The 27405-nt window shown below is 44.2% G+C and overlaps 3 protein-coding genes across 26 annotated transcripts in view; 1 reads left to right on the top strand and 2 right to left on the bottom strand.

Moving 5' to 3' along the window:
- LOC143839553 (uncharacterized) overlaps nucleotides 1-27405 on the top strand; it is a 35216-nt gene that overhangs the window by 692 nt on the left and 7119 nt on the right. The window contains exons 2-7 of one of the 12 annotated variants that reach the window (XR_013231758.1): nucleotides 6384-6437; nucleotides 11877-11989; nucleotides 15681-15761; nucleotides 16915-17031; nucleotides 24032-24160; nucleotides 24759-25507. Coding sequence is in view for 11 of the 12 variants with exons in the window: in XM_077341726.1 (XP_077197841.1) it covers nucleotides 6384-6437; nucleotides 9665-9710 (100 nt within the window). In the remaining variant the exon portion in view is untranslated. The other 11 variants (XM_077341726.1, XM_077341731.1, XM_077341728.1 and 8 more) reach the window with 11 other exon arrangements.
- Nucleotides 1315-10942, bottom strand: LOC143839551 (uncharacterized). Of its 2 annotated transcripts, none has more exons than XM_077341720.1 (4): nucleotides 10789-10942; nucleotides 8720-8900; nucleotides 6244-6306; nucleotides 1315-4320 (listed from the first exon to the last, which is right to left on the bottom strand). In XM_077341720.1, the coding sequence occupies exons 1-4, from the start codon at nucleotides 10804-10806 to the stop codon at nucleotides 3509-3511; spliced, it is 1074 nt and encodes a 357-aa protein (XP_077197835.1). In that variant the 5' UTR covers nucleotides 10807-10942; the 3' UTR covers nucleotides 1315-3508. The 2 variants fall into 2 exon arrangements, with proteins under 2 accessions (XP_077197835.1, XP_077197836.1); XM_077341721.1 differs by having other exon boundaries at nucleotides 8720-8851; nucleotides 10789-10933.
- Nucleotides 15598-27405, bottom strand: part of SPATA13 (spermatogenesis associated 13) — a 159993-nt gene continuing 148185 nt past the window's right edge. For 10 of the 12 annotated variants that reach the window (XM_077341708.1, XM_077341712.1, XM_077341713.1 and 7 more), the window contains 3 exons: nucleotides 25502-25874; nucleotides 22035-22109; nucleotides 20396-21527 (listed from right to left, as the gene is read on the bottom strand). In XM_077341708.1, the coding sequence (XP_077197823.1) occupies nucleotides 21346-21527; nucleotides 22035-22109; nucleotides 25502-25874 (630 nt within the window). In that variant the 3' untranslated portion in view covers nucleotides 20396-21345. Of the gene's footprint in view, nucleotides 21528-22034; nucleotides 22110-25501; nucleotides 25875-27405 lie in introns of all 12 variants that reach the window. The other 2 variants (XM_077341714.1, XM_077341704.1) reach the window with 1 other exon arrangement.

Consider the following 27405-nt stretch of genomic DNA (forward strand, 5'->3'; position numbering starts at 1 on the left):
GACTGAGGATGAGAAATAAAATAGTACACAGCATAACAAAAATCCCACCATTCTTGGGGGGAGATTGATGGAGTATAGCAGGGGTAGTCAAACGCAGTAGTCAAACGAATGCTGGCAGGGGCTTGTAGGAATTGTAATCCATGGACATCTGGAGGGCCGCAGTTTGACTACCCCTGGAGTATAGTGACAGGGTCTATGTTAATTACACTCTGTGTTCAGCAACTGGGGATGCATCTGCCCATCACTCTCCAGTCTTGACATATTTATTTTCTTTACTGTGCTTTTCCCCCAGAGCGAAAGCCAAACAAATGATAACCTTATACATTTACAATTATTATTCCTGCATTGTCTGTGAATCTGTTAAAACGTTTTCCTTCTACTGTATACTGATTTATTGCTCACCCTCTGCCTATATGCGTGGACTGGTAAATTCCCATTTCATTGAGCCTGAAGAAGTGTGCATACACATGAAAGCTTACACCTTAAATAAAACTTTATTGGTCTCTAATGTGCTACTGGACTTCATCCTTGTTGCTCTTAATAAAAGGATTCATGTGATTTTGTTTCAAATTTGACATAAAAGGAGGGTCTTTTGGAATTTTGGGAAGCATTAAAAATGATATTTCCCACACATACTGTTGGAGGTGGTACATATTGCACTCCCATTTCAAAACTTGTACTACTTCATTCAGATACATAAACTTTCATTGCCACCCAGTTTAATCAGAAATGAGAACTTCACAGGGGTCCCTGGGATTTATTCCCAAATAAGCCGACATTAGGACTGCGGTATTATTTTAAAGTTTTTATCAAATGGTTCCCTCCTGCCATTCCAACCTCAAATTCTATCTCCTGTCATATTTAACCCTAGAAATTCAGTGTTTTATTCTGCTGTCTCAAAGAATCTGGTTCAACACTCTGCTTTGTTACCTACCACTCCACTAAAGTTGGAAGCCTTCCTTCAAGGGAAGAACCACATGATGGAGAAAGGCCGCTTAGGCCTGGGATACTGCCGTCTGCTGTCTGTTTCCTACAGTGACCAAGGAATAGCTCCACCTGCCCTGTTGCAGCTGTCAATCAGAGTGGCATATTTCTTGCAAGACGGCAAGCTGGCAACCCTACATTAATTGGTTCTTAACCCCTCTTAAAGTCAGGTGCCACCATCACAACCTGGCATGGCGTTTGCACAGGAGTAAATTCTATGAGTGAAAAATATGAGGTGAAAAAATAGCTTCTTTTGCCCCTTGATTCTCCTATGGATCCACTTCATTAAATGACCCAAGTTCTGGTGATAAGAGAAATGCTGACAAAAAATCACCATAATAGGCCCAGTTTTATTAACCTAAACAATAGATTGTGACTGCGTGATAAAATATTATGTACACCACCATGTTTACATACATACCTTTCACCAATCTAAATTGATTCATAACCTATAATTTTGCATATTAGGAAGTGCTTTAGGATTATTAGGTTTTTATCCTGTGTAGTTTACCATGGAAAATGTATATCACTGTTTAAATGTTTTATATAACAAAGTAGAGGAAAAGTTGTTTTTTAACATTAAAAATATCCTTTTTAAACAGAACTAATTAAATCTGAGCGGCTTTTATGTTCCAGTAACACATGTATTATTAAGCACAACATAATTGTACTGCCCAGGTCCATCAACTGATTAAATAAATGAATCTTGCGTCTTTACTTGTTTCTCCCATGTCTCCACTAGCCCACTCAGCTTTAATCTCCTGCTGCAGATTGTCAGTGCCTTTGAACATTAGGAACAATTTAGACCATGTTGGATTTTTTTAACGCATAGCATTAATGCCAATTACAAAATGAATCACCGTGTGTCATAATGCATGATGCTCCCTCGCTTCCTCCTTTCCTGATATTTAAATGCTGTTTTATTGCATGTCAATCAGAAACCAATGAGCAGAAAGAATTTGGCATCACTTTTTTCCTTCATAGGATTAATTCTTGTAGAATCATAGATATGAAAGATGACACATTTACAATATGAATAGCCTCCCAGTGATGCTACATGAGATGGAAGATAATATTTCAGCTGCAGGATTTGCTCTGCACCTGTTAATTCTGACATAGGGTTAATCCATACTTGTTTTTGCACCTGTTTCTTCACATTTTCCATCGAGAATGAAACCTCATGGCCTTTTATTTTAAATCCAGTTGAGTTTTACTGTGCCAGATGCATTAAACCTGTTCATCCCAGGTTTTGGAAGTAGCAACAAAAAAATCCCAGTTAAGTTAATAAGACGTATACTGGCATGGATCCCAGTCCTGAAAGCTTGATTTCATAGGATCTATGATTTCACAGGAACAATCAGGCTGTAAGAGAGAGAGGCCCATGTCCCAGCAAGTGTGTTAGACCATGGCCAAATGCTGCCATCAAGATTAATGATTAATAATGGATTGAAAGACTTCTAATTTCAAAAGCCACTTTCCACCCTTCGTGTGCAGCTGGCAGAACTATCCTCTACTGTTGCTCTCTACAAAATGGAATGCCTAACAAAGTATTCCATTGCTAATGTTTAGGTTCATATTGAGTGTGGAAAGATAGACTTAACCTGAGTCCTAGTCTGACCTCTAGCAAGCAGGCCAACAAATTGTGCAGTTTTCAGCCATTCTTGTGCTTAGATCAGCCTTTCTCAACTTTTTTTTCATTGAGAAAGCCCTGAGACATTCTTCAGGCTTCAAGAAACTCCAGAAGTGGCATGATCGTGCAGAACATGGTTGAGAAGCATAGCTGTGTACATGCCTACCTCATGCCCCTCTCTTGCCCACCCCCTCCAGGCCCATCTTTTCCCATGGGGGGGCAGGTCAACATGACCATATATGGTCATATCATCTGATAAATGTTTTATAAAATGTTATATTTTAAAGATATATAAAAAATTAACTCCCATTCAGGAAACCCTTCCAGAACCATGAAACCCTGGTTGAGAAAACCTAGTTGAGATATATATGTGTGAATTCTGTGACTGAATCTTTGCCTAGATTCAATGGGGATTCTGGGGGTTACCAGCTGTTGATTGGGAAACTGCTGGAGATCATCAATGGTGCCTGGCTAGGGCCAAGTTTGAGAGTTGAGGAACATCATGACAGAGTCAACTGTTGAAAACTAATTTTCTCCAAGGGAACTGAAAGCAACCCTAATTCCAAGAGAACTTCAGGCCACCCTAGGTATGATCAGTCTGTCCAATTTTTTAAAAGTATCTCAGGGTGAGAAAAAATTCTTGCTCTTGTGTTAGACAAGGCTTACAAAGAATGACAGGATAGCTGGCTTCCGTTTCAATTGGATTCATGAAAAATAGCAACACAAATGCTGGAAATAATACAAATAGGATAAAGCACAAACATTGTTTAGCATCAAACAAGGAAGTTGTTAGTGTGCTACTGTGAAGTTTTTTTCCATACTGAATTTCACGCTGCCACTAGCGAGATTTAAGCAACAGGATATATGAAAACGGCCTCATGATGTGATACAAGCTCATGTGCTAAAGAGTGGAATAGGTTCCGGCATCTCCGTAGAAGTAGTACTAAACAAAAGGAAGCCAGTGAAAGTTGTATCATCGTCTGGGTCTGCATACAACCCGTTGAAAGTCTCCCCTCCGTGGGCTTGCAGCCACACCTGATCGCCTTGCTGCAGCTCCAAGATGGTTCCTCCAGAGGCTTGGTCTTCGACCCCCTGGTATCTGTCTACAGTGTGGAGCACCTTGATTCCGTTTTTAATCAGAGCGACTCTAACATTCCTTGAATACACAGTGATGTGGTAGGTGAAATAATAGACACCAGCGACCACGCAGGTAAATTTCCCGGTGGTGGTGTCATAATGATTCAAGCCATTATAAATCACCTTGTCAAATCTGATGGGAATGTTGCAAGGGGGGAGTTTGGTGGCAATCGTGAGACCAACACTGAAGGCACTTCTTGGGATGATGGGGGTTTCACCAAGGTCCCCCTTGTCTCCCCTGTCCCCTTTCCAGCCCTTTTCACCTTGAATTCCTTTACTGCCTTTTGGTCCTGGGCCTCCAATTTCTCCCTTAGGACCGAGAGGGCCCAAGGGTCCAATGGGGCCCCTCGGACCTATTTCTCCTTGGAATCCAATTTCACCTTTAAGTCCTTGAGGGCCGATGGGACCAACATCACCTTTTATCCCCTTTCGTCCTTGTAATCCTAGCTCACCCTTTTGACCTTTGTCACCCACAGGTCCAGGAATTCCTTTGGGTCCAAATTTCCCAGGCCAGCCTCTTTCCCCTTTGTCTCCTTTGTTCCCTTTCTCTTCAACTGTCCCGTCAGCTCCTAAATCAGGGGGAAGAAGAGTAACTATTTTTAATTCCCAGATTATTTGAAAACTCATTGCTGGAAACTCAAGATAAAAGAAAGGAGTCATTGCTCTTCTTATAGTAGTTAGTAAGCAGATGTGATTGTGAGAAGAGTCAAAAGTCAGAAAGAGTCTCAGACTTTTCAGGGCCTCAGAGAAGGGATGGAGAGAGGAAATGATGTTCCAACAACTAGCTGGAACACAACAGTCAGATTGACACAGACCAAGTTATTATTGTTATTGTTATTGTTATTGTTATTGTTATATTTAGATAATATAAGCAGAAGATATAATTCCCAAGGTTGGAAATAGGGCTGTACAAACCAGAAAACCAGGGCCACCATAATTGCATAGTGAAGAGTTCCCTTAGGCATGCAGAAAACTTTTTTATTTTGTACTTTAAAACCTTCCACCAAAGAAACAGCCCAGTGAGAATTGTTGTCCTCAAAATATTGACAGCATCTGAAATCCTAGGGGAGGGAGGAAGCTGGAGATGGTCTGATCAGGCTTCTGAAGGCTTGCACTTTCTGGGATGGAAAATTTAGGTCTAGGGGAAATATTTTCAAATGGCTTATTCCTTTCCACTTGCCCATGGATTCTTCACAGGCCCCCAACTTGTACAATGTGCCTGTTACAAAGGAATGGCATCTAGGTCCCCTGAGCTATGTTTTGGAGAAGTTGTAAAGTATGTCTTCTTTAGGTGAAAAAGTAATATGGCTGCAATCCTGTATCCAGTTTTATTTATGCCCTATTAAACCCAAGATGTATATAACACATACATCACTGAATACAGGACTGCAGTCAGGATTTACAGTTCAGACCATGTCTCAAAAAACAAATTACAAAGAAAAGTCTTCCCCCCCCCCCAACCCATACCTTTCCTTTAGAGAATCAACTTAAAAGCATAGTTCCATTTCTGACTACTCTTTTCCTTGCCTGGCAGGAAGACCAGGAACTGGTGAGGACCAGAAGCTGAAAGGGAGCAGAGATCCACTAGGCCATCAGAAACTAGGATGGACCAAGGGTTGCAAAGTCGAGCCTGGCAACCTTTGGGAGTGTTGGGGGTGGAGATATGGGGTGTGTATGACTTTGGCCATACAGTATATGTCGCTTCATCACTTCTGGGTTAGCTCTAGAAGTTGCTAGAAACTCAGTGGCACAACGTTAAAGTTTCCAGCTGTTCTTAGTGCTATCCAGTCTCACTTGCAGGTTGCAGCGATAATTGACATACCGGGATGGAGTTGGAGCATTTTTTTTCCTGCCATAATATTGGTGATCGGTGGGAGGCCTCATGCCATAGTGGGGCCTCGCAACCACTAGGAGAGCTGAAGCCAGAGAGGAAGCGCACTTGGAGGCCAAAACACTGAAGAAACGGTCCCATGCCGCTCCTGACTATGTCTCCTGATGAAGGAGGACTTGTTGGAAACAGGCCCTACCGCAACACTCACAACCTGTGCAAGTCTGCTGAGCCCAGTGGCAGTGGCCACCATGCAACTCAGACAGACTTTTCCCAAAGAGGGACAGCCAGGGGGAGGGAAGAAGGAAAAACTGAAGATGGGGGAAGGTACAGGAGGGATGGCTGATGGGTGAGAAGAAGAGAAGGAAGCAGGGAAAAGAGAGAAGCTATGGAGGCTTTCGGGAAATGGAGAATTATTATTTATTAGGTTTATGTCACTCTTCCCACTTTTTTAGCAGGGCTCTGGTTGCTTTACAGTCATCAAATTAAAACATCCATGGTGAGATTACAATTAAAATATCACGGTCAATCAGAATAAAGTTTTTAAAAATGTAAAATCTTAATCCCAAATTTAAATACTGCTGAGTGAGATGCACCCTGCAGCTCCTTGAAGGTTCCCCACTGGTACAATTTTATTTTCATTAAAGTCACTTTTTGCTCTCACCTGGTTCTCCCTTTTCTCCACTTGCTCCATCTTTGCCTGGTTTCCCTGGGTGTCCTACCTCACCTAGTAGCAAGGGGGGAAAAATATTTTCAGTTAACCATACCATTCTCAAAAATCTGGTTCTTCGCCTTTCATTTCAGGAGGACATTCTGCTCCTATCTTCTCTGGGAATACTGGTGGTGCACAAATCCAAGGTAGGTGGGTGACTTGTGTGATGATGTTTTTTAGTTAAATCCCTGGTATTTGTACAAATCAAGAGTGCATGTTCAGGGTTGATCAACAGTGACGGTATTAGCAGTCTGTGTGAAATGACTGTGCAATTTTCTTAAGGACACGCAGAAATGGGCAGTGTCCTGCTGGAATTGATCAAGGTCCACCTGGTTCAGCAATTCTTTGCAAGGTCCATCTAGTTCAATCATTTGCATTGCTTATGTGATCAACTAGAAATTGGCCACTGACCTACTGATGAACCAGAACCCTCCTCTTGCTCACCCTTTCATTAGGTCACAGTCTTTGGGGCAATGCATTGGTTTAGATGAGCAAAGCTGCTTCTGTTAGCCAGTTTGGTGTAGTGCTTAGGAGTGCGGACTTCTAATCTGGCATGCCAGGTTCGATTCCGCTCTCCCCCACATGCAACCAGCTGGGTGACCTTGGGCTCACCATGGCACTGATAAAACTGTTCTGACCGAGCAGTGATATCAGCGCTCTCTCAGCCTCACCCACCCCACAGGGTGTCTGTTGTGGGGAGAGGAATGGGAAGGCGACTGTAGGCCGCTTTGAGCCTCCTTCGGGTAGGGAAAAGCAGCATATAAGAACCAACTCTTCTTCTTCTTCTTCTTCTTCTTCTTCTTCTTCTTCTTCTTCTTCTTCTTCTTCTTCTAAGTTGTATTACTTCTTTTTTGGTAGTCAACTCATGCCTATTTTTTTTGTTATAGCATCTTAGCTTTCTATCTGATACAGGCCTGCAAGATAGGTAACAATGGGATTAAAATCAACTAGAGGTAGGGTATAAACGTTGTAAATAAATTCATAAATCTAGGAAGCAGGTTCTAAATTCACAGAGAATGCCCTATGCTTCATGACCACTCACAGCACCTACAAAGGTGGGATGCATATGAAACAGGGCTCAGTATAATGAGTGGCTTTACATGAGAGCAAGTGGTCCTTCAGATAGCCTGGTCCTAGGCTGCTTACAGCTTTATTCAGCTTTATATTTAAAACTATGGATCAGATGGATGCTGAGTTGTCAGAACTGAATTGAGGGGCAACCTCATTCCCATGGGGCAGAAGGCAGAAGTTCCTGCAGAATGGGAACAGCACCTGCATTCTAGCTTAGAAGCACAGCAGTGGGCATGTGGAATTTCCAGTACTCCTAGGCAGGACTAAGCAAGTAGAGAGAAGGGGAAACAAATAAGGATATTTGGGAGTACTTGTCAAGGGCCTGTCAGTCTCCCTGTAGTCAAGGCAAAACCCACAAAATTTACTTGAAACATTGAAATATAGGCCACAGAACTACTTAAAAGGCTAGAGCTCTGCTTGAACCTGAAATGATGGTGCTTCTGTCTCTAGAACTTGGAGAGCCTCACCAGGACGAGAAGCAGCCAATGAGAATGAGCCCTCCATCTCTAGTCCTGGCTGTTCCTCATAAGAATTGGCTGATGTGACCCTGTCAGTTTAAGAGCTTAGCGTGCACCAGACTCCAAAACCACAGGCAGTCCTTCAAATTTTTAGGAATTCATTAAGCCATCGTTTAACAACACACAAGTTGAGCAACCACTTTTAATGTTCTGGGTGATATTGATTAGGGCCACTGGGTTTCCATTCATCAGATCCCCAGGTACAGAATCTATTTGAAAAAAGCAGCTGTGGAGTAGTGTTTGGGTGGGGGCTTTAAGTGCTTCCTCCCCACACAATTTCTGTGAATGGAAAGGCCACTGGTTTAAGCCACAAGAAAGAGAGAAAACAGTTACCCATACTGTGCCCATCTCTTCTCTCTTCCAGAGTTTAAAGCATTTGGGAGTGGCATGTCCAATTAGGACAACAGTAGAAGGAGTGGAGAGTTAAGGTCCACTTTTCCAGGACCATACTTCTAGCACTGGATCCCCCCCCCCCACCAGGAAGACTGCTTGGGGTTTTTGTTTTTTTGTTTTTTGCCAATAAATGATGCACCTGAAGATCCAATTGCTGGCTTCTAGGGTCCTGTGTGGTCTGGTCCTAAATGCATGGAGTAAAAACAAATTTCCTTATGAGTGCCTCTGTGGGAAACACTTGTCACCATACCTTGGTTAAAACTGGGTAGCATGTTTATTTCTTTTCACAACATTTATACCCCACCTTTCTGCCCAATTAAGACTGTAACAGACTATGCACCACCGGCTGGCCATTGTGCTTTAAGCAGTGGATTCATTTTGCAGATGGTCTGCTGATGCGCACATCAGAAATACATGTAAACAGCAGGGACTAGGTAGACTGATACCTGGGTCTCCTTTTTCTCCTTTCATCCCATCTCGCCCATCTCGTCCGGGTAAGCCATTGTGTCCAGGGCTTCCAGGCATTCCTGGAAACCCTTCAATGCAGCTGTTCTGTTTCTGGATTTCTTCTGTACTGACTGCGACAACCAGCAAAACAAGACACAGTTTCATCCTAACTAACTCCGGCTGAAAGAGTTAAAAAAACAAAGCAGTGAGTAGCACACTGGACAACATGAATGGTGAGGAGCAAGCAGAAGCAGAAGCTATGGTATAATGCTACCTTCCTTTGAAATGGACATTTGTGTTACGGAGGCAAGGGATTCTTGCCATATGGAATAAGCTGCTTCTGCTTGCATCAGACTGAGAACCTCAAAACATTCTCCTCTACCCAAATTCCCGTGGTCATACCTCGCAGCAAGCCTGGATGCAGAGAGGGTCAGTTAATAAATATAAGAATAATATTGATGATGATAATAATAAAGAGTGGGAAGTGGTGGATTCTCCATCTTTGGAGATTTTTAAACAGAGGCTGGATAGCCATCTGATGGAGAGGCTGATTCTGTGAAGGTTCAAGGGGGTGGCAGGTTACAGTGGATGAGCGATAGGGTCATGAGTGGTTCAAATGAGTAGCCGTGTTGGTCTGAAGTAGCACAATAAAATCTGAGTCCAGTGGCACCTTTAAGACCAACAAAGATTTATTCCAAGCATGAGCTTTCGAGTGCAAGCACTCTTCCTGTATAGTGCAGGGGGTTGGACTAGATAACCCAACTCTGTTATTCTATGATTCAAAAGAAAATGCCTGTATCTGGTTGAAATCATATACATTTCTGCATGCCTTGTGAAAAAAAGAAAAAGAATTACCATAGCTATGAAAATAGATGCGCACAAAGAATAATGTGTTGTCCATGCTTTGCAAATAATGCCTGTTTCCTGATTATTCTCCCGCCCAGGCGACTTACAGGACCAAGGCTGCCATCTTTCAAGACAACTTCATAGGAGTAAGCAGCATTGTATAACATGGGAGCTGCTTCTGAGATGCAGACCACTTAGGAGGATTGCTCCCAACTCTGTTTTGCTTCAGCAGCCAAATGTATCATAGTCACCAGCCCACTTTCTTGTTTCCTTGTTCCATACAACCAGCATTGCCAAATAATCTTAAAGGATATGTTACCACCACTAGACATTCCACCTCTATAAAGGTAAAGGTATCCCCTGTGCAAGCACCAGGTCATGGCTGACCCTTAGGGTGACGCCCTCTAGCATTTTCATGGCAGACTAAATACCAGGTAGTTTGCCAGTGCCTTCCCCTTCGACCTCTATAGGGACATTCATTTAGGGAATAAAATCAGAGTCCAGTAGCACCTTTAAGACCAACAAAGATTTATTCAAGGCTTGAATAAATCTTCGTTGGTCTTAAAGGTGCTACTGGACTCTGATTTTATTGTGCTACTTCAGACCAACACGGCTACTCATTTGAATCTGCTCATTTAGGGAGCATTTCTAAGCAACTTGACTCAGAAGTAAGCTCCATTTTATCCAATGGGGTCTTATTCCCGGGTCTGTCTTTTATCTGATTAATGGAGCTTTGGTTCACAAAAGCTTATACCCTACAACAGTGGTCCCCAACCTTTTTTTGGCTGGGGACCGGCAGGGCGATGGCCACGCCCGCGCAGCGCGCAGGCGTGGCCACACCCGCGGATCGCACGCGCGGCCAGGCCACGCATCGCACATGCGCACTGTGCAGCCCTTATTCCCTCCCCCCCCCCCCCGCAGTAAGAAGCTTCCCGGGCCGCAAGCTTGTGGCCTGGGAAGTTTTTTACTGTGGGGGGGGGGGAGGCAGGGAGAGAGAACTGTGGCCCGGCGCCCTAGCCTTCACGGCCTGGCACCGGGCCGTGGACCGCAGGTTGGGGACCACTGCCCTACAAATCTTGTTGGCCTCTCAGATGCTACTGAACTCAAATCTCTCTCGCGTACTAAAGTGCATCATGCCTGCCCCACCTGATAGTTACTCCCAGGAACGGGTTCTGAGAATTGCAGCCTTTCATTACAGACTCGTGTTTCATTAAAGTCTTACCTTTTGTAGCACATCCATGCAGGACACAGATGTCAGGCATCTTTCATTTGCAGGCAAGGACAGTGCAGGAAGGCGAGACAAGGGCGGTTGTTTGTTTGGTTACTGAGTCCTTAAAAGCAGTTACTCAGTTTTCAGACACCTTCAATCATTAGAGCAGAGGTTTAGGCTGAACGCTCGGCATGGAATTTTGCCAGCAATTAAATATTAATCACCAGAAGGTAGTTGTTGTGGCTGTTTTCTGCTCTGACCTCCTCCCCCAACGCAGCGTGATTGTGCTTCGCTTCACAAGGTTGTGGGCAGCCTCCCAAAGAGATTCTAGCATCTCTGATCTACTCAAAAGGGGTAGCAAATGGTCCGTTACCTCCCAAAGCAAACTGTGTTTACATGTGGGGGACAGATTCTTACTCTGAGAGCCAGCTTGGTGTAGCGCAGGGGTAGTCAAACTGCAGCCCTCCAGATGTCCATGGACTACAATTCCCATGAGCCCCTGCCAGCACAGGTTGACTACCGCTGCTTTAGATGAATTCTGCATTGAGCAGGGAGCTGGACTAGATGGCCTTTATGGCCCCTTCCAACTTTGTCATTCTAACTGGTATAAATGCTGAACTGCAATGCACCATATTTTCAGCAGTTATCTTCAGGATGTTCTTTCATTAGTAGGGAATAGATCATAAGGAACTGGCAACTGCGATAGGTTCGCATATGTGTTTCTGGCCAAGGCTTCTAGAGATTATGAAATGTCACTTTTCATGCCAATATATCTATTAGCCTCCTTGCATTTCCCCCCAGATGCCTCGTTCTTAAGTTTTCCGCCAGTGTAATCCTATCCAGAGTTACTTTTAACCCTGGGGCAGCAGTGGTAAAATGTCTGCCTTGCATGCAGGTCCCAAGTTCCATCCCTGGCATCTCCAGTTAAAAGCATTTGTTGAATAATATAGGGCTTACTTCTGTCTAGTACTATTGAGGATTGTTCCTGGTGTGAAAAGATACCCTGTAAAACTGCTGCCTCTCCTATTAAGACGGCTCTGACCTTGATAGTCCAGTGGTGGGACAACTTAATGAAACATTGATGGATTTATTTTGCTTAGGACTGCACTGTGATTGGAGCACTGGTCTTTGACATCTCTGCATGTGCAAGCAACAGGAGCACACACATGCTTACTCTTTCTAAGCAGGACACTTCTCGTTTGGATCTGGATATGTAAGTATAAATCATCCATACTGTCTCTTATGCACGTGTCAGTGGCCACCATGCTTGACAAAATACATAGCAGCATCAACCAAGCAATGATGATTTATATCCATGGGTGCTGTTTAGGTCCTGATACACAAATATAAAGCATTGAATGAGAAGTAATGGGAGGAGTGCTTTGAAGGGGGGGGGGGGCGGAAGTGATATAATTGTGAATACAGAATTAGGGGTGAGGATGGGGGAGACATACATTATTTATTCCAGATTTGGAGGTAAGACCATACCAGTATAGGATTCATATCCATGGATTTTTTTTCTTCCAAGTTTCAGAATGTTGGGAGTATTAAGGTAAAATGGCTCTAGCTTAGCAAGGGTGACTTGCATTCTTTCTCTGGGGCTTGTTTCCAATGGTGATTGGCTGGGAGTACAGTCCTGATCACTTGCATGTATTCAATTGGAAGGAAGGAATGCCAATACCTGTGAAATCAGGAGAGTCAGTGAAAGGCATGATTCCTGTTGCTGCTGGGGGCAGGAACCACCCAAACACTGTTAGTCGCTGTGAGATGGCAGACCAGGAGCAGCGGCTTATAATATAATAAAAAATAAAAGCAACATGGATTTTTTTCTGGGATATTTTTCATGAGAACTCCAGATTTCTGTTTACCATTCCAGAAATCATGCTAACAACCCAAAACAAAGACTTTGGTGTACATTTTCAGTTCAGAAATTTTCAGGATGCACACCCCTGGAAGCCATCTTCAGAACTGTGTATACATTTATCACCCAGTATTTGGTTTATGGCAACAGACCACACAAAGTGAACAGATATAAACCTACCTCATACCTGCCTATGGAAATACAGGTGCTAGATGCCCCAAACAGGAGATTAGTTACCTAATAACCACTAATCATAAGCCCAATCATCAGTAGCATCAGTAATATGTTACTGCCTGGAAAGGATTTTAAAGAGTAGGTTCTTGCAGCTCTATTTCACCAGGTGAGAAATGGCTAGGATAACATTCCAGTGGGAAGTGATAGGACGTTTGGCATTACTATCAGGTTAGGTAAAAAATATAGTGCTTGTTCTGTAGGAGTGACAGAGGTTTTGCTGCTGTCCCAGAGAAGCTGCAGCAAAATGAGAAGGACCGGTCAGTGGAGCCTGCAGCCAAGAAGCAAAAAACCTGACAGGCTTGTATAGTGCAAATCTTGTATCTTTACTTCTGAGTACATACTTCTTAGAGTGTAAACAATGATTGTAAGTATCCATTGGGGAAAAAATTATCAAAATCTGTACCAGTTATATAGACCAGGGCTAGTCAACCTGTGGTCCTTCAGATGTTCATGGACTACAATTCCCACAAGCCCCTGCCAGCATTTGCTGGCAGGGACTCATGGGAAATGTAGTCCATGAACATCTGGAAGACCACAGGTTGACTAATGCTTCCCTCAGTGGCAACTATAAAAACAACACAATGTCATACAAGGAGTTGGAAAAGTACAAGAAAGGCATGTGTATATACAAAAACCTTTCAGAATGAGTCAATACTTACTCTTTACAAATCATCAAGTATGTATGGCTTTTACAAAGTTGCTAGTAGCACTCTATTAATACAAATATAAGCACTGGTAATTTTGCAATATTATCAAAAGCTTTAAATACACAATGCCAAAGAATCGCCGACAGAGAAACAGAAAGCAGTGCATACCTATGAGTGAGGAAATACTTCAGTCACTTATATATTTACTAGTAATCAAGCCCTCTGTACTTAAAATACAGCGGATGCTAGGCAAGGGAGCCCCCGGCAGTCGTGCGGAGCGCGGCTGCCGGGGGCTCCCTAGGGCGGCGGCCAGAGCCTCGGGCGAAAGAAGCCTGGCAAAGAGAGCTTGACGCGACCAAAATGGAGACAATGAGAAGCTGCTCGGGTACGCGGCAGCGGGGAACAGAGCCTGCTCGCCCTTCTCGCCTAGGCGCACGGAGCGGTCTCCAGGGCGGAAAGCGGCTGAAAGGAGGTGGCGGGCGCTCCAGTGGCATCCCGGAGACGGCGGGGGGCAGCGGCGGGAGGGCCCCGAGTCACCTACCGAGAAGAGGGTGGAGTAGGCGGAGAGGGCGAATTTGATGCAGTAGTAGTAGAGCAGCGAGTCTCTCCACTCGGCTTCTTTGCTCATCGCTGGGCCTACTGCTCCAGCCCGCCGCCCTTAAGGGAGGGGGGGGGCTCAGTGAGAAGGTGCCTCTTCTCAGGCCAGCGGGCAGGGAGCAACTTCCTTGTCGGCAGGGCGGGGATTGGCCCGGCCAATGGTCTGTCCGGAGGAAGGGGTCAATAGGCACCCTTCCTCATCCCAGACCGAGCCCACCCTAACTCCTCCCTCTAAGCCTTTACGGCTTTATTTAGTCTGCGGTGCCGCGGGCTGTGTTAAGATTTGTAACAGCCATAAATACTTGATTGGTGAGTAAGTAATGACACATTCTATAAGGTTTTTGTACACATACATGCCTTTCTTTATACTTTTCCAATTCCTTGTATGACATTGTGTTGTTTTTATACTTGGCAATGAAGAAAGCATTGAAAACGTGGTGCATATAACTGGTACAGGTTTTGGCAATTTTTTTCCCCACTGGACATTTACAATCATTGTTTACACTCTGACTGTTTACGCACTGGGAACTTCAGTGCCCCAGCTCCCGTGCAGGAGCAAAAATCAGTGGCAGATGAGGTGTACCGGGCCAAATGCTCCCCCATGTGGGCGCAGAAAGTGGGGCAACCTGCTATGACTAAAACTCCAGTCTACAGCCTGTCTTGAAACCTCCAGTGCGTAAACCAGAGGTAGTCAAACTGCGGCCCTCCAGATGTCTATGGACTACAATTTCCATGAGCGCCTGCCAGCATTTGCATTTGCTGGCAGGGGATCATGGGAATTGTAGTCCATGGACATCTGGAGGGCCACAGTTTGACTACCCCTGGCGTAAACGGTCTCTAAGAAGCATGTCCTCAGAAGTAAAGATACCAGACTTTCACTATACAAGCCTGTCAGTCAGTTTCTTCGCTTCTTGGCTGCATCCCAGAGAAGGTGGCAGGGTAATCTGAAGTGGCTTTGTGTTGAAATATATCTCAGTACGGGGAGAAAATACAAGTAAATCCAGTCTTGGTTTCTTCTGTCTGCCAAAGCTCGACATTCTTATTTCACAGTATATTCCAAACCACAGAAATAAGGCCTTTTTATGTGAATTAAGTGGGATTGTTTTGGTTTCTTGCTTCCGATGATGCAGCTACTGAATGACGTTGCATTTTCATTGAAAAGTTAGTTACGTATCCTTCAGTGATTACTGGCTGTAGGCCTTTCAATCCAGCTGAAATTGAAATGTCAATTTATTCACTTCAGCTTTGACTGCGGACTTCGCTTCCAGGGCGAACTTATAAAAAGTAATGGTATAACTGGGGGGAGGGGGAAGAGATAAAGAGCCAAGTTAATAGAATGAATTATAAACCAAAATTTAAAAACCACATTTTGCCAGCTGTGACTTCCAAATATGTAAAGCTCACACAAGATTTTTTTTGGGGGGGGGGGGGGGGGATCACAAGAATTGAAACTGTACAATGAAACTGTGTAAGAAAGCCGAGTAATGTTAACTTAGGCATATTATAATTAAAACAATATAAAGTTAGGGCATGTTAAAGGAATGCACGTTTGTATTCATTTCCAGAAAATAGATTTTTTTTACAAGAAAAAGCATACGGAATGCAAATCAATCTGGCAACTGAGAACACAGCCAATACAAAGAAAGGTAAGTGGATCCTATACATTATACTTCAGCTGTCAACGGCCCATTTATTGTTTCAGATGCCACAACCCCTGACTTGCAATGTCGGTAGCAGCACACAGAAGTTAAGATGCACAGAGCACATATACAGAAGCTATAGAATGTTATAGAACACTTGTCAAAACAAAATATACAGGCAAGTTAAATGAACAGCCCTAATAATGGCTAAGTATTTAAAATCACATCATTGGAAGGCATCTCACATATGCAAATGCTGTACACAAAAGAGAAAGAAGTTGACCAGAAGACACTGTTTTAATATGGCTAAGGTCCTTTGGCTTGAATTCCAAGCGATAATAATAATTAAAAAAAGATACACACACAACCAAAGAGACAGAATGCCCTGCACAACTACATGTCAAATATTTTGATAATGAAGCTCCTTCATTGCTTCATATTGAACTGCAAGTCACTGGTAAAAGTAGCTTATTTAGTTGTAGAAAGAGGTGTTAGTAGTAAACAAGAGGGGTAGGGTTTGGTGTGAGCTTAGCCCCAAAGAAAGAGGGAAGGGTGTGCTTTTCTGCCTTTCATGCACAAAGGCTGAGGTCATTTGTACAAGGAGGACTGAGGCTAAGCTGCACTTTAGGGAAACGAGGCACGGTCACACTCAGTAGTTGCACACAAATATGACAAAATAACTTCAAAACCATGCAAAGGTTGCTGTGGAAATGGTGGTTAGATTCTAATCATTTTGGGGTGGGTGGGTGTTGATATGCAAATCAAAATCACCTGGATCACTTGAAAAAGTGTTAACTTGGTTAAGATTGATAAAGGCATGCTTACAGTGAGCCCAAAATATAGCACTTCGGAATATATAGTTGATTCCTCAATCTAACTGAGGATATAGAGAAAGTGCCATCGAATTGCAACCAACTCATGGCTACCCCATCCATGGAGCATTGTAGGCAAGACAGGAGCAGAGGTGGTTTTGCCATTGCCTTCCTCCACCTAACTTCCTTGGTGGTCTCTCATTCAAGTGCTAACCGTGGTCTTCCAAGCTGTGATGAACCTGGGCTAAGCTGGTTGTGCGGCCTGCAGATCCCCCCCCCCCCAAAAAAAAACGCTCTGCTAATTTGACATGCCTAAGAATAACTTTGGGTTTGTCTTTTTTAAGCAGCAGCCACTAGTGGGCCATGACAAAAGGCTTTTGAAACCAAAGGAAGCTCCAAGTGCAACTTGAGATATGACACAGGGAGACTCTCTGCCATGAAAAGAAGCTGCAATCCCCCATGGGGTGAGTGTGAGCCCTGGAGATAATATGAAGCCACTCTTTGTATTCTGGCCTGCACAGCTATATTGAATTTCTTAGGGAGCTGCTGCTTTAGTTGGTTTGAGAGTTTTTGATTCACAGGGAACATCAAAAGGTCACACTAGAGTCAGAATCTGACCTGTTTTTCCAGCCTTCAGATCTTTGAGGGACAGCAGATTCCCAAACCAAATAAAGTAGCCATGCAAGAACGTCTTACAATAATTGCCTTCTTCATACCAAGCAAAACCAGGCCACCCCCCCAAAAGATTGTTTTAATGGTCGTGGCAAAAAAAGAAAAATAAGCCAGTTAAGTGTGCAAGGTAGTGTATGTGAAATTTTGTCCTGAGCAACTTGCATAACAAGGCAATATCCCCCTCTTTTTATGATGTTGGAGAGTTTCCTGAAATCAGTAACATCAGTGCATTCATAAGCAAATCTCAGCCTCCCTCCTCCTTTGCTTACCAAAACTTTAACAGTTCATGGAAGGAAGAGAGATACTGGACTGTAGAAGAGAACATCTTCCACAGAGGTTCTTTCTATCCCTCTTCTTTTTTTATCAAGCTTACTTGGGTGTACCCTACCACACCCAGGCAATTTATGTTAGTGAGAAGCCCATGTTTGTCTAGGAACTACCACCATAAAGGTAAAGGTAAAGGTATCCCCTGTGCAAGCACCGAGTCATGTCTGACCCTTGGGGTGATGCCCTCCAGCGTTTTCATGGCAGACTCAATACGGGGTGGTTTGCCAGTGCCTTCCCCAGTCATGACCGTTTACCCCCCAGCAAGCTGGGTACTCATTTTACCGACCTCGGAAGGATGGAAGGCTGAGTCAACCTTGAGCCGACTGCTGGGATTGAACTCCCAGCCTTATGGGCAAAGCTTTCAGACGGCTGCCTTACCACTCTGCGCCACAAGAGGCTCTTACCACCATACTCTACTCTAATCCTACCACTATACTAGCCTAGAGGGGGAGAAGGGAAAGGGGCAACGGAAGCTGCTGCATGCTCCTAGGCAAGCAGAGGGAAGCCTCCCATCGACCGTTTACGCACTGGAAGTTTCATGCCGGGCTGCAGGCTGGAGTTTTAGTCTTGGCAGGTTGCCCCACCTCTTCCTGCACCCACACGGGGGAGCATTTGGCCTGGTGTGCCTCATCCGCCCCCGATTTCTGCTCCTGCACTGGAACTGGGGCAGTGAAGTTCCCAGTGCATAAACGGTCGTCGATAAAAATTATTTGATTGCGGCTTGGTGCACCCAACCTGTCAGCATCACATCTGCATGGCAGAGGCGAGACTGAAAGGCTGCAGCTGGCAAGAATGGAGTTTGCCCCTTTGTCTCCCACCCGTTCTTTGGAATCATGGGACAGGCATCTGGCCGGGGACAGGGATGATTATGTGGATGGATCATTCGTACCTCGGAGGCACTCCTCATGTTTAGTGAGAATGGTAAAGTTTTAAAATTCTGGAGAACACTGAGACAGGCACAGTGGAAGAAGCCATTTTAAGCCACACTGGCAGGAGGTGAATGAAGCATTATAAAGTGAGTGGTGAGGTTACACTCTCAGTATGCCTTGCACACCCACTACATTCAGTACCTATGCTCTCAAAGCAGACAACTGTACCAGCCCAAGGGGTATCTCTTGCAATGACCTTTTCCAGTTTTAACAATGGAACCCTTGCTCAGGGTCAAATGCCAGTCTCTTATTACATACATCAGTTCTTAAGTATTTCATGGCAAACGTTAATATTGAAAAGCAAGCGGTGCATTTCACAACAAGCTGGTTAATTCGGTTTAGCATCAAGATCCTGTTTACAGCCATTATGGAAGCTATGTACAGAAGGAATCCTCGTCACCCAAAGGTATCGCTTCAGATTTAAAATGCTTGTGAGTAAAAGACGTTTTTTCATGGACATGAAAAACGTGTATGCAAGAATTACAACACTTCATCAGATAACAAATGTATTAAGGTGTGATTTTGATCAGTATTTGTCATTTACCACAGACTCTTTATTGACGGTTGCAGATGCTGCCACCTAAGTTTTTATACATGCACATTTGAGGGTACAATCCAGACACAGGTCAGAGCTTTTAAGTACCCATTTATTTGACTGAGAAAGGCTGAAGAGGAAGAAAAGGTTTTTATACCCTGCTTTTTTTTCTACCTTAAGGAGACTCAAAGTGGCTTACAATCACATTCCCTTCCTATCCCCACAACAGTCACCGTGTGAGGTAGATGCTAAGAGGGTTCTGAGAGAACTGCAACTGGCCCAAGGTCACTCAGCAGGCTTCATGGGAAGGAGTGGGGAAACAAACCCAGTTCTCCAGATCAGTTTGCTGCTCTTAACCACTACACCACGAGGACAGTTTAAGCATTCCCACTGAAATCCATGGGATTTTAAAAGGCTGAACAAGAAGGAGCGAGAAGCCATAGAAACAAACAGCTCGGCCCTTACCATATCCACAGAGGCTTCGCTAATTTCAAAGGGATTTGCTTCCCCATGAATAAGTTTATGATTGCAGACAGAGAGTTCTCTTGCCTAAGGCTTTTTCACTGTTTGATAGAGGAGCTTGGCTGTAGTTGTTCATTCTCTTTCATACAGTTTGACATATACCAAAATACTGTTGCCATCAGTCAAAAATAATGCGTCAATCTACCTTTACTGTGACCATGATAAAATGACCAATAGCACCTTAAAGACCAACAAAGATTTATTCAAGGCGTGAGCTTTTGAGTAGTCTTAAAGGTGCTCTTGGACTCTGATGTTATTGTCTACTTCAGACCAACACAGCTACTCATTTGAATGTGACCATGATAATTAGCAAGTTATGTCAGACTGAAAGTACTTTGGGAATTTTTTGGAAGCTAGCTATGAAATACAAAGGGAACGTTGTCCCACTCCGTTCCTGTTGATAATTCACATTAGAATATGTATTCACATATAAAGCACTGAAAAAGAAATAAAATGTGTGCCATAAACTTAAGCTTTTGACAGTTTCCTCTGGGTAGAGTATTTTGTAAAAGCTATGTTAAGAACAACTTCATTTCATGGAACAGAGCAAAATAACAAGAAGAAATCATTTTGATATTCCATAACTAGGCCACATTAGACCCTTTTTTAACATCTCTTTTTATCCATCTTCATTTTTAATGCCACCATCTCATCTCTGGCACAGGATCCTCGTGACACCGCTACCCCCCCCCAAACCCTAAGTAACCATCTTGCTTGGATAGTGTGTACGAGCATAACCGCATACTAGCTCAAGAACCTCCTGGAGGCCTTAAATAAGAGTAACATGAGCCAGCTGGAACATGTATCCGTGGGGGACGTAGGGAAGAAAACCTGTGTTAGTAGTCTCAATTCATGTTAACTTTATGTTAATCTTTGTACAAATTACATTAGTGAAATTAAAAAAAACACAGAACATTTGCTTTCATATTGTAGATGCAGGCATGCCAGAAAGCACAGAGGCAGTTCTCACTGGCCAACAGTTGCAAGTACCAAAATAAAATGAAATAATTTTTCTTTGAAGTGCATACCACGTGTGCAGCAGAGCACGGCTTTTGGTAAGAATCATCTCCAAGATGCATCAGATCTTTCCTTCCTTCATTGTTTGCAACACCATGTAAAAAAATCCTTTTTTTTTTTTTTTACAGTTTTAGGTAACCATGTTAAAATTCTCTGCAGTCTTTTTTGCCAGGAAGATGTTAAGGCTTTGCAAGAAGTCCTATTGCCATTTGGCAAAATCAGCAGAACCAGGCAGTGGACTACAGAAGGAATGAGGTTCACCAGTTCTTGCAGCAGAAGCTATTTGGTCATCCGGTGGGGACCTGCGCACTCGTCCAATGCCCATAAAAAAGACAAAACCTTTCTTTGCGATCTGCAGCAACAGGAAAAAATGCTTTCCGTCCTATTTCTAAATTTGGCCATCAATTAATTATTAAGACAGGCAACATGATTTAGAGATTTTAACCATTCCTTTGGTACAAGTACAGCATCAACAGTATGCTGCTCTATTAGGATAGCAGCAATTGGCCCTCGTGACCAAACGGCTGGCTCTTCATCAGCAATCTTTATTGACACGTCAATATTTGCTTCAAAGCATACCACAGCCTTCTTCACTTAATGGTATAGACGCCGTCCTTCTCAACAAAGGTTACAGAGGAAGGTTGAGAAGAACCAGACATCCTCTCCTCTGGAACAGGAGTCACAATTCCCCAGCTCCACTGTGTCCCAATGAATTCCATGCTTCCAAACTGCTCTCTTTCAACATCTGCCCTTCCAGTCCAAAGACTTTCAGCCAGTCACTTCTTGAATGGTGTCAATTTGTTAAAAGTGTGCCAGAAAAGTGATGGCTTCCGCTTGGGTTCTGCCAGGGCAAAGACCTGCTGCTGTGGAATGCTAGTGGGTACCGTGATATGACGCTGGTGGATAGGATGCAAACTCTGGTGTGGTGGTGGTACTGGGCACCCACTATAGCTCACACCTGTAGGATGAAAACACCAAGAAAGAAAGATACAGGGAACTGTTATTTGTAGGGAACCAAAGAGGAAATTTAGAAAGGGCTCACAATTTAGGACCTGTGAATGCAAGATGTTTTGCTGTACAATCAAGCTATCCCAAGGATCCCCAAGCATAATGCTCATGTGAGTAATAACACTTGGGAACTGGACTATCAGTTGTACCAGGCAACAATAACTGCGATCTCCTTAACTTCTTTTCCAGCCAGACACCAAAAGTAATGGAATTGTTGTCAGCTGGCACTGCAATTGCTCAATTTGTATCTTTTTCCATATGAACAAATGCCCAAGGACAGTCAAAGCTCCTTATGAGAAAGGCGATACATCTTGTGTGAACCAGCTTTCAAAATATTCGAGCAGGCTTTCTCAGCCAGGGTTTTGTGAAGAATGTTTTAGAGGTTTCTCAATGGTAAAAATGTTGAGAAAGGCTATACTAGAGAGAAAAAGCAGATTCTTTAAAATTTAAAATTCACCTTTAATCTTTCCGTGTCTTGATTTCCGTGCATTCTGCATAGCTTGTTTCTTTTGGTTTTCTGAAATCTCCATGCCTGCAGTTTGGAGTAAATGACAGATATATATATAAATACAATTTCAGATGTTCAACTGCAGTAATTATTTAAAGCAAAGAACACTGAACAATTTAAATCAATAATAGCTTAGGTCAGCAATGTCCTGCAAACGTATAGGGCTGTGTTGAGACAAGAGCTATAATAGATGCCCTTATAATTTATTATTATTACTTTTATGTAACCTTTTCACATATATTATATGCCCAAGACAACTCATGACTGTAACAAAATGTAATTTTCACACCTCCAACAAAAATTAAAATGTTTACTTTAAAAGTATAAAATAAAACCAGGAATATAGCTCTACTTAAAAGGCCTGAAATTAAGTCGGGGGGGGGGGGGGGGCGGCACTCAGAAAGCCTTTGCTTTGTACTCCACTGGGAAAATAACGGAGGCATTTTTTCGTGCCCTTAAGAAAAAATTGCAGACTTTCTACTACAGTGTCCAAGGACTAGACTGAAGAAAAAGTAAAATGGATTAAATTTTGATCCAGGTAACTCTGAACCATACTATACTTGTGCAACCAAGTCTACTGAGATTTTTAGAATCACCAGTATTGGTGAACACTGAAGGAATAGATAAGAACCACCAAGATGCACATCACATGAACAATATGGGCCAAATCCTCCAAACAGCATTGGTTCTGCTCAGTTTCTGTTTGTTTCTGTGGAGCCATCCCACTCTCTGTATTTCCCTGGAGAATTACTTAAATGCTTGTGGCGCAGAGTGGTAAGGCAGCAGACATGCAGTCTGAAAGCTCTGCCCATGAGTTCAACCCCAGCAGCCAGCTCAAGGTTGACTCAGCCTTCCATCCTTCCGAGGTCGGTAAAATGAGTACCCAGCTTGCTGGGGGGTAAACGGTAATGACTGGGGAAGGCAATGGCAAACCACCCCATATTGAGTCTGCCATGAAAACGCTAGAGGGCGTCACCCCAAGGGACAGACATGACCCGGTGCTTACACAGGGGATACCTTTACCTAGTTCTTCAGGAAGTGACGGAAAAATAATTTCAGCTTGAATTGGGTTTCAGTGGGCAGATGAACCACCAATTTGGGACATGGTCTTGTCTAGCAGTGTGGTCCTAACCTGGATTACACCCTTTTTAGCCCATTAATTTCAACAAAATTAGAAAGGTGTAACTCTGTTCAGGATTGTACTATAAGCCTTGGACAGGGAATGCATGGGTATTTGACCATATATTTTATTATGTCTGCTGTATATACAGAATCTGCTTTGGGCTGCAAGTCATATGGCTGGAAAAAAAATGCCACTGTCCTCTTGTGAAACACTGCTGGAAAACAGTGCGAATCACTGTAATTGTGCCAACTCATACGTCACTCCTCTCCATGGGGCTCTGGTGAGGATTGCAGAGCCTTTGGAGTCATGCTAAGTAGAGACAGAAGCCATGAGAGCTTGAAAGCTATTGTTTGGCCATACATTTCAAGCATGGCTGGACAGAGGACAGGCCGGATCTCTGCTCTAGATCTGCTTTCTGCAAAAATACTTACTTAGCAGTACAGAAGGCAGGTTGACACAAGGGAATGCCAGCAGAGGAGTGTATGAATGGGGGTTTACAGCTGCCCTTTGTAGGCTGTATGCTTCTCTCTCACTTTGCTGCCTGTTTCATCAATGGACAAAGGAAGCTCTGCCACACCACCACAAACATCATTTCTTGGGGATGGTTTGGACGGGCCTCGCTACATAATAATATGTTTATTTATGTGCCCTACTCATTAATGGTCATGCCTGCACCACTACACCACCGGCACAGAGGCTAGAGATGCTGGCCTGGAGGTGCTGCTCGACCTGCTCCTAGAGCCACTAGGAGATCCAGCCTCGAACTTCCAGGGTGATGAGCAGCCTAAGCCTAGCCCGGCTGAGACACAGTCCTTTGTGCCAGCTTACGTCAAGACCCAGGATAAGACCCCTCTGAGCCCTGGGAACTTGCCAGAGGAGCAGCACCACCGGCATCAGACAAAGAACCCTGCAAGCCTTGGACATTCGCCAGAGTGGCAGCGATGGCAAAAAGGTGATCTATTATTTATTTATTTATGATTACATTTATATCCCGCCACTCCCACATAGTGCCACCTTTCCACATATGGCAGGTAACAATAATCCTCATAAAATCCCCATTAAAAACCCATTAAATCCCATCCTTGATGGCAACATAACTCCACCCTTTCCTGATCAGAGACTACAAGAATAGCCTCTGGGAGAGCACACCTTGGTGGCTGATGACCTAGCTAGCACAGGGAAAAGCCCAGATCTTATTCGCCCTGGCCTCAACCAAAGACCTGGTGGAAGAGCTCCATCTTGCAGGCCCTATAGAGCTGGGAAAGTTCCATCAGGGCCCTCAGCTCTCCCGGGAGCTCATTCCACGAGGTCAGGGCCAGGACTGAAAAGGACTGATCTACTTTGACAGCTGTCAGAAGATCAACACACTTGGCAGTTCATTGTCAAGGTAGATGGGGCCTGGCAGCAGCTCCGGCCTCTGGTGAAGATTAGCTCCACGTTCAGGCCCCATGACTGAGAACTGCTCCGCCCAGTTCTGTGTATTTTACGAGGAACTTGGAACCAGGTCTTTCATGGGGATAACACGTGCATTGCCCTGCCTGTCTTCCCAGATGACTCCTGCTCCAGTTTGCTATGGCAAAGACTCTGCGCCTTGAACTCCTGGTTCCAGACCCTCAGCTTGGCTATGACTATGCTCCCGGTTCCAGACCCACAGCTCAGCTTCACCCACATCTCTATCTCCTGACTCTTGGCTTGGCTACTGACTCCACTCCTAAATCTGGTTTGAAGAAGAAGAAGAAGAGTTGGTTCTTATATGCCACTTTTCTCTACCCGAAGGAGGCTCAAATCGGCTTACAGTCACCTTCCCTTTCCTCTCCCCACAACAGACACCCTGTGAGGGAGGTGAGGCTGAGAGATCAGTGCTGTGGCGAGCCCAAGGTCACCCAGCTATGCAGAATCGAACCGGGCATGCCAGATTAGAAGTCCACACTCCTAACCACTACACCAAACTGGCTCTCTTCCTGGCTTTTGACATGGCTCAGCTTGACTCTGCCTTCCCCTGCCCTGCTTGTTGTGTTTTCCTTGGCTCCCAAACTCCTGGGCAGCCCTCTGTCTCAGCACAACCACTCAGCCAAGTAGGTACAGCTCAGCAGCGCAGCATAGCAACCTTCCCCTGCTCACTTCCTACTGTGCTCTGTTCTCCCATTAGTTAAAAGTCAAAATAATGAACAGAAAAGCCACCTAAACTTCTATGTCTGATAAATAGTCATTGCAACTTTGAACGTCATGGAATCTCCCCAAGAGCAAAAACGTAAGAAGCAGGAGCACAATTTCGGCTTATTCTGACACTCACCCATTTCTTTGTCTTCTTGCACTCGTCTCCTCTCATTCACACAGGCCTCCAGCCACTTCTTCTTATCGCCCGGCTTTTTCCCACAAAACAGATGCACTTCCTCCGTGGCTCTGTTCAGAGTTTTGAAAGCATTTTTGACATTGACATTGAAGTCCTTGTCCCTGCCGTCTTCTACGTCCAGTACTTCTACCTCATCCATGTCAATCCGGCCCTTGTAGTACAGCATGTCCCTCCTCAACAGATCTTTCTTGCAGAACACAAGCTGATGATCGAAGAGAAAGAAAGTCCTCTGCTGGCTCTTGCCTTGCTTGGAGACTTTGGTCAGTTCTCCTGAGTGGATCAATTCCGAGCTTCGCCCTAAAATATCTTGCCCCTAAAATTATTTGTGACATAGAAAAAGATTCGAGGTTTATTTCCTTCAAGATTTACTGCGACATTATTTAACAGTTATTTTGTACTATATTGGAAATTGTTTTGGGACTGAGTCTGTCGGCTGCTATCCAGCTGAGAGTTAAATTCACTGAAATCAATGGAATTATGCACTCTGTGCTTTATCATTTGCCTTTTTTCTGCCTTCAATACATTCTTATAGGATCACTCTGTTGCTTTCTCAGAGTGCCACAGCAAGATAATCAGCATAAAATAATTCTAAATGAATCAATACATTAAACACTTTTGTAAAACCAACAGAATTATAGAAACTTAAAGCTGGAAAGGCTCTTCGGAGTCATCTAGTCCAACCTCCTGCACAATGCAGGAAACTCACAACTACCTGCCCACCCACAGCGACCCCAATTTCATGCCCAGGTGATGTTCCCCACAAAAAAATTTGCTTCCTGATCCCAAAGTGCCGATTGGCATTTCTCTGGGCATGCAAGAAAGGGCCACAAGAGCCAAGCACTGACACAGTCCCTTCTGCCCACCTACTTACAATCTGCCTAAGTTCACAGAAACTAGCATTTCTGTGAACATATACAATATTTACTTCATATATAGCCCACCTTTCTCCCCAACCATTTCCATACTTCTCTTCCATTTTGTCCTGACAACAGCAACCTTATGAGGTAGGCAAAGCTGAGAGCATGTAACTGGCCCAAGGTCACCCAGCAAGCTTCCATGGCAGAGTGGGCCCATCATTGGCCATTTTGGGAGGCGTGCATGGGTCAAAATGACCATATATGGTCGTTGTTGTTGTTAGGTGCGAAGTTGTGTCCAACCCATGGCGACCCCATGGACAATGATCCTCCAGGCCTTCTTGTCCTCTACCATTCCTCAAAGTCTATTTAAGCTTGCACCAACTGCTTCAGTGACTCCATCCAGCCACCTCATTCTCTATATGGTCATATCACCCAATAAATGTTTAACAATTTTTTTAAATATATAAAAATCAATTAACTTCCATCCATTCGGAAGACCCTTCCAGGGCTGCCAAGAAACCCCAGGGTTTCATGAAATCCTGGTTGAGAAAGCTGCTCTAACCACTACACCACACTCCATCTCAACAAAATTCTAACATAACAGAATGGATGCTAAACTGGGCATTATCCTATTTTAGGTTTAAAGAAGCCACTCTAGCCAAAGGACCCTTCCTCCACTTAGGCTAGAGCAATGGTCCCCAACCTTTTTATCACCGGGGACCGGTCAACACTTGGAAATTTTACTGAGGCCCGGGGGGGGGTAGTCTTTTGCCGAGGGACGTTGCTGCTCCACTTGCTTTCCGGCCGGCGCCAGAAGTAGCTGCCCAGTGCCACACTGAGGGGGAGCCCCAGCCATGGCGGACGCCGGAGAGCACCAAAGGTGAGCCGGCGGCAGAGTGGCAGGGCAGCCCCTGAGGCAGCAGCTGGGGAGGAGGACGAGGAGGAGCTGCGGCCCGGTACCAACTGATCTACGGACCGGTACCGGTC

This window comes from Paroedura picta, chromosome 6 (assembly GCF_049243985.1).
Source record: "Paroedura picta isolate Pp20150507F chromosome 6, Ppicta_v3.0, whole genome shotgun sequence".
Classification (NCBI taxonomy): domain Eukaryota; kingdom Metazoa; phylum Chordata; class Lepidosauria; order Squamata; family Gekkonidae; genus Paroedura; species Paroedura picta.

Coding starts and splice junctions, on each gene's coding strand:
- LOC143839551 (XM_077341720.1), bottom strand. Junction 6,307..8,719: donor AGGAGAAAAAGGAGACCCAG/GTATCAGTCTAC, acceptor CCTTGCTACTAG/GTGAGGTAGGACACCCAGGG. Junction 4,321..6,243: donor TGGAGAAAAGGGAGAACCAG/GTGAGAGCAAAA, acceptor CCCCTGATTTAG/GAGCTGACGGGACAGTTGAA.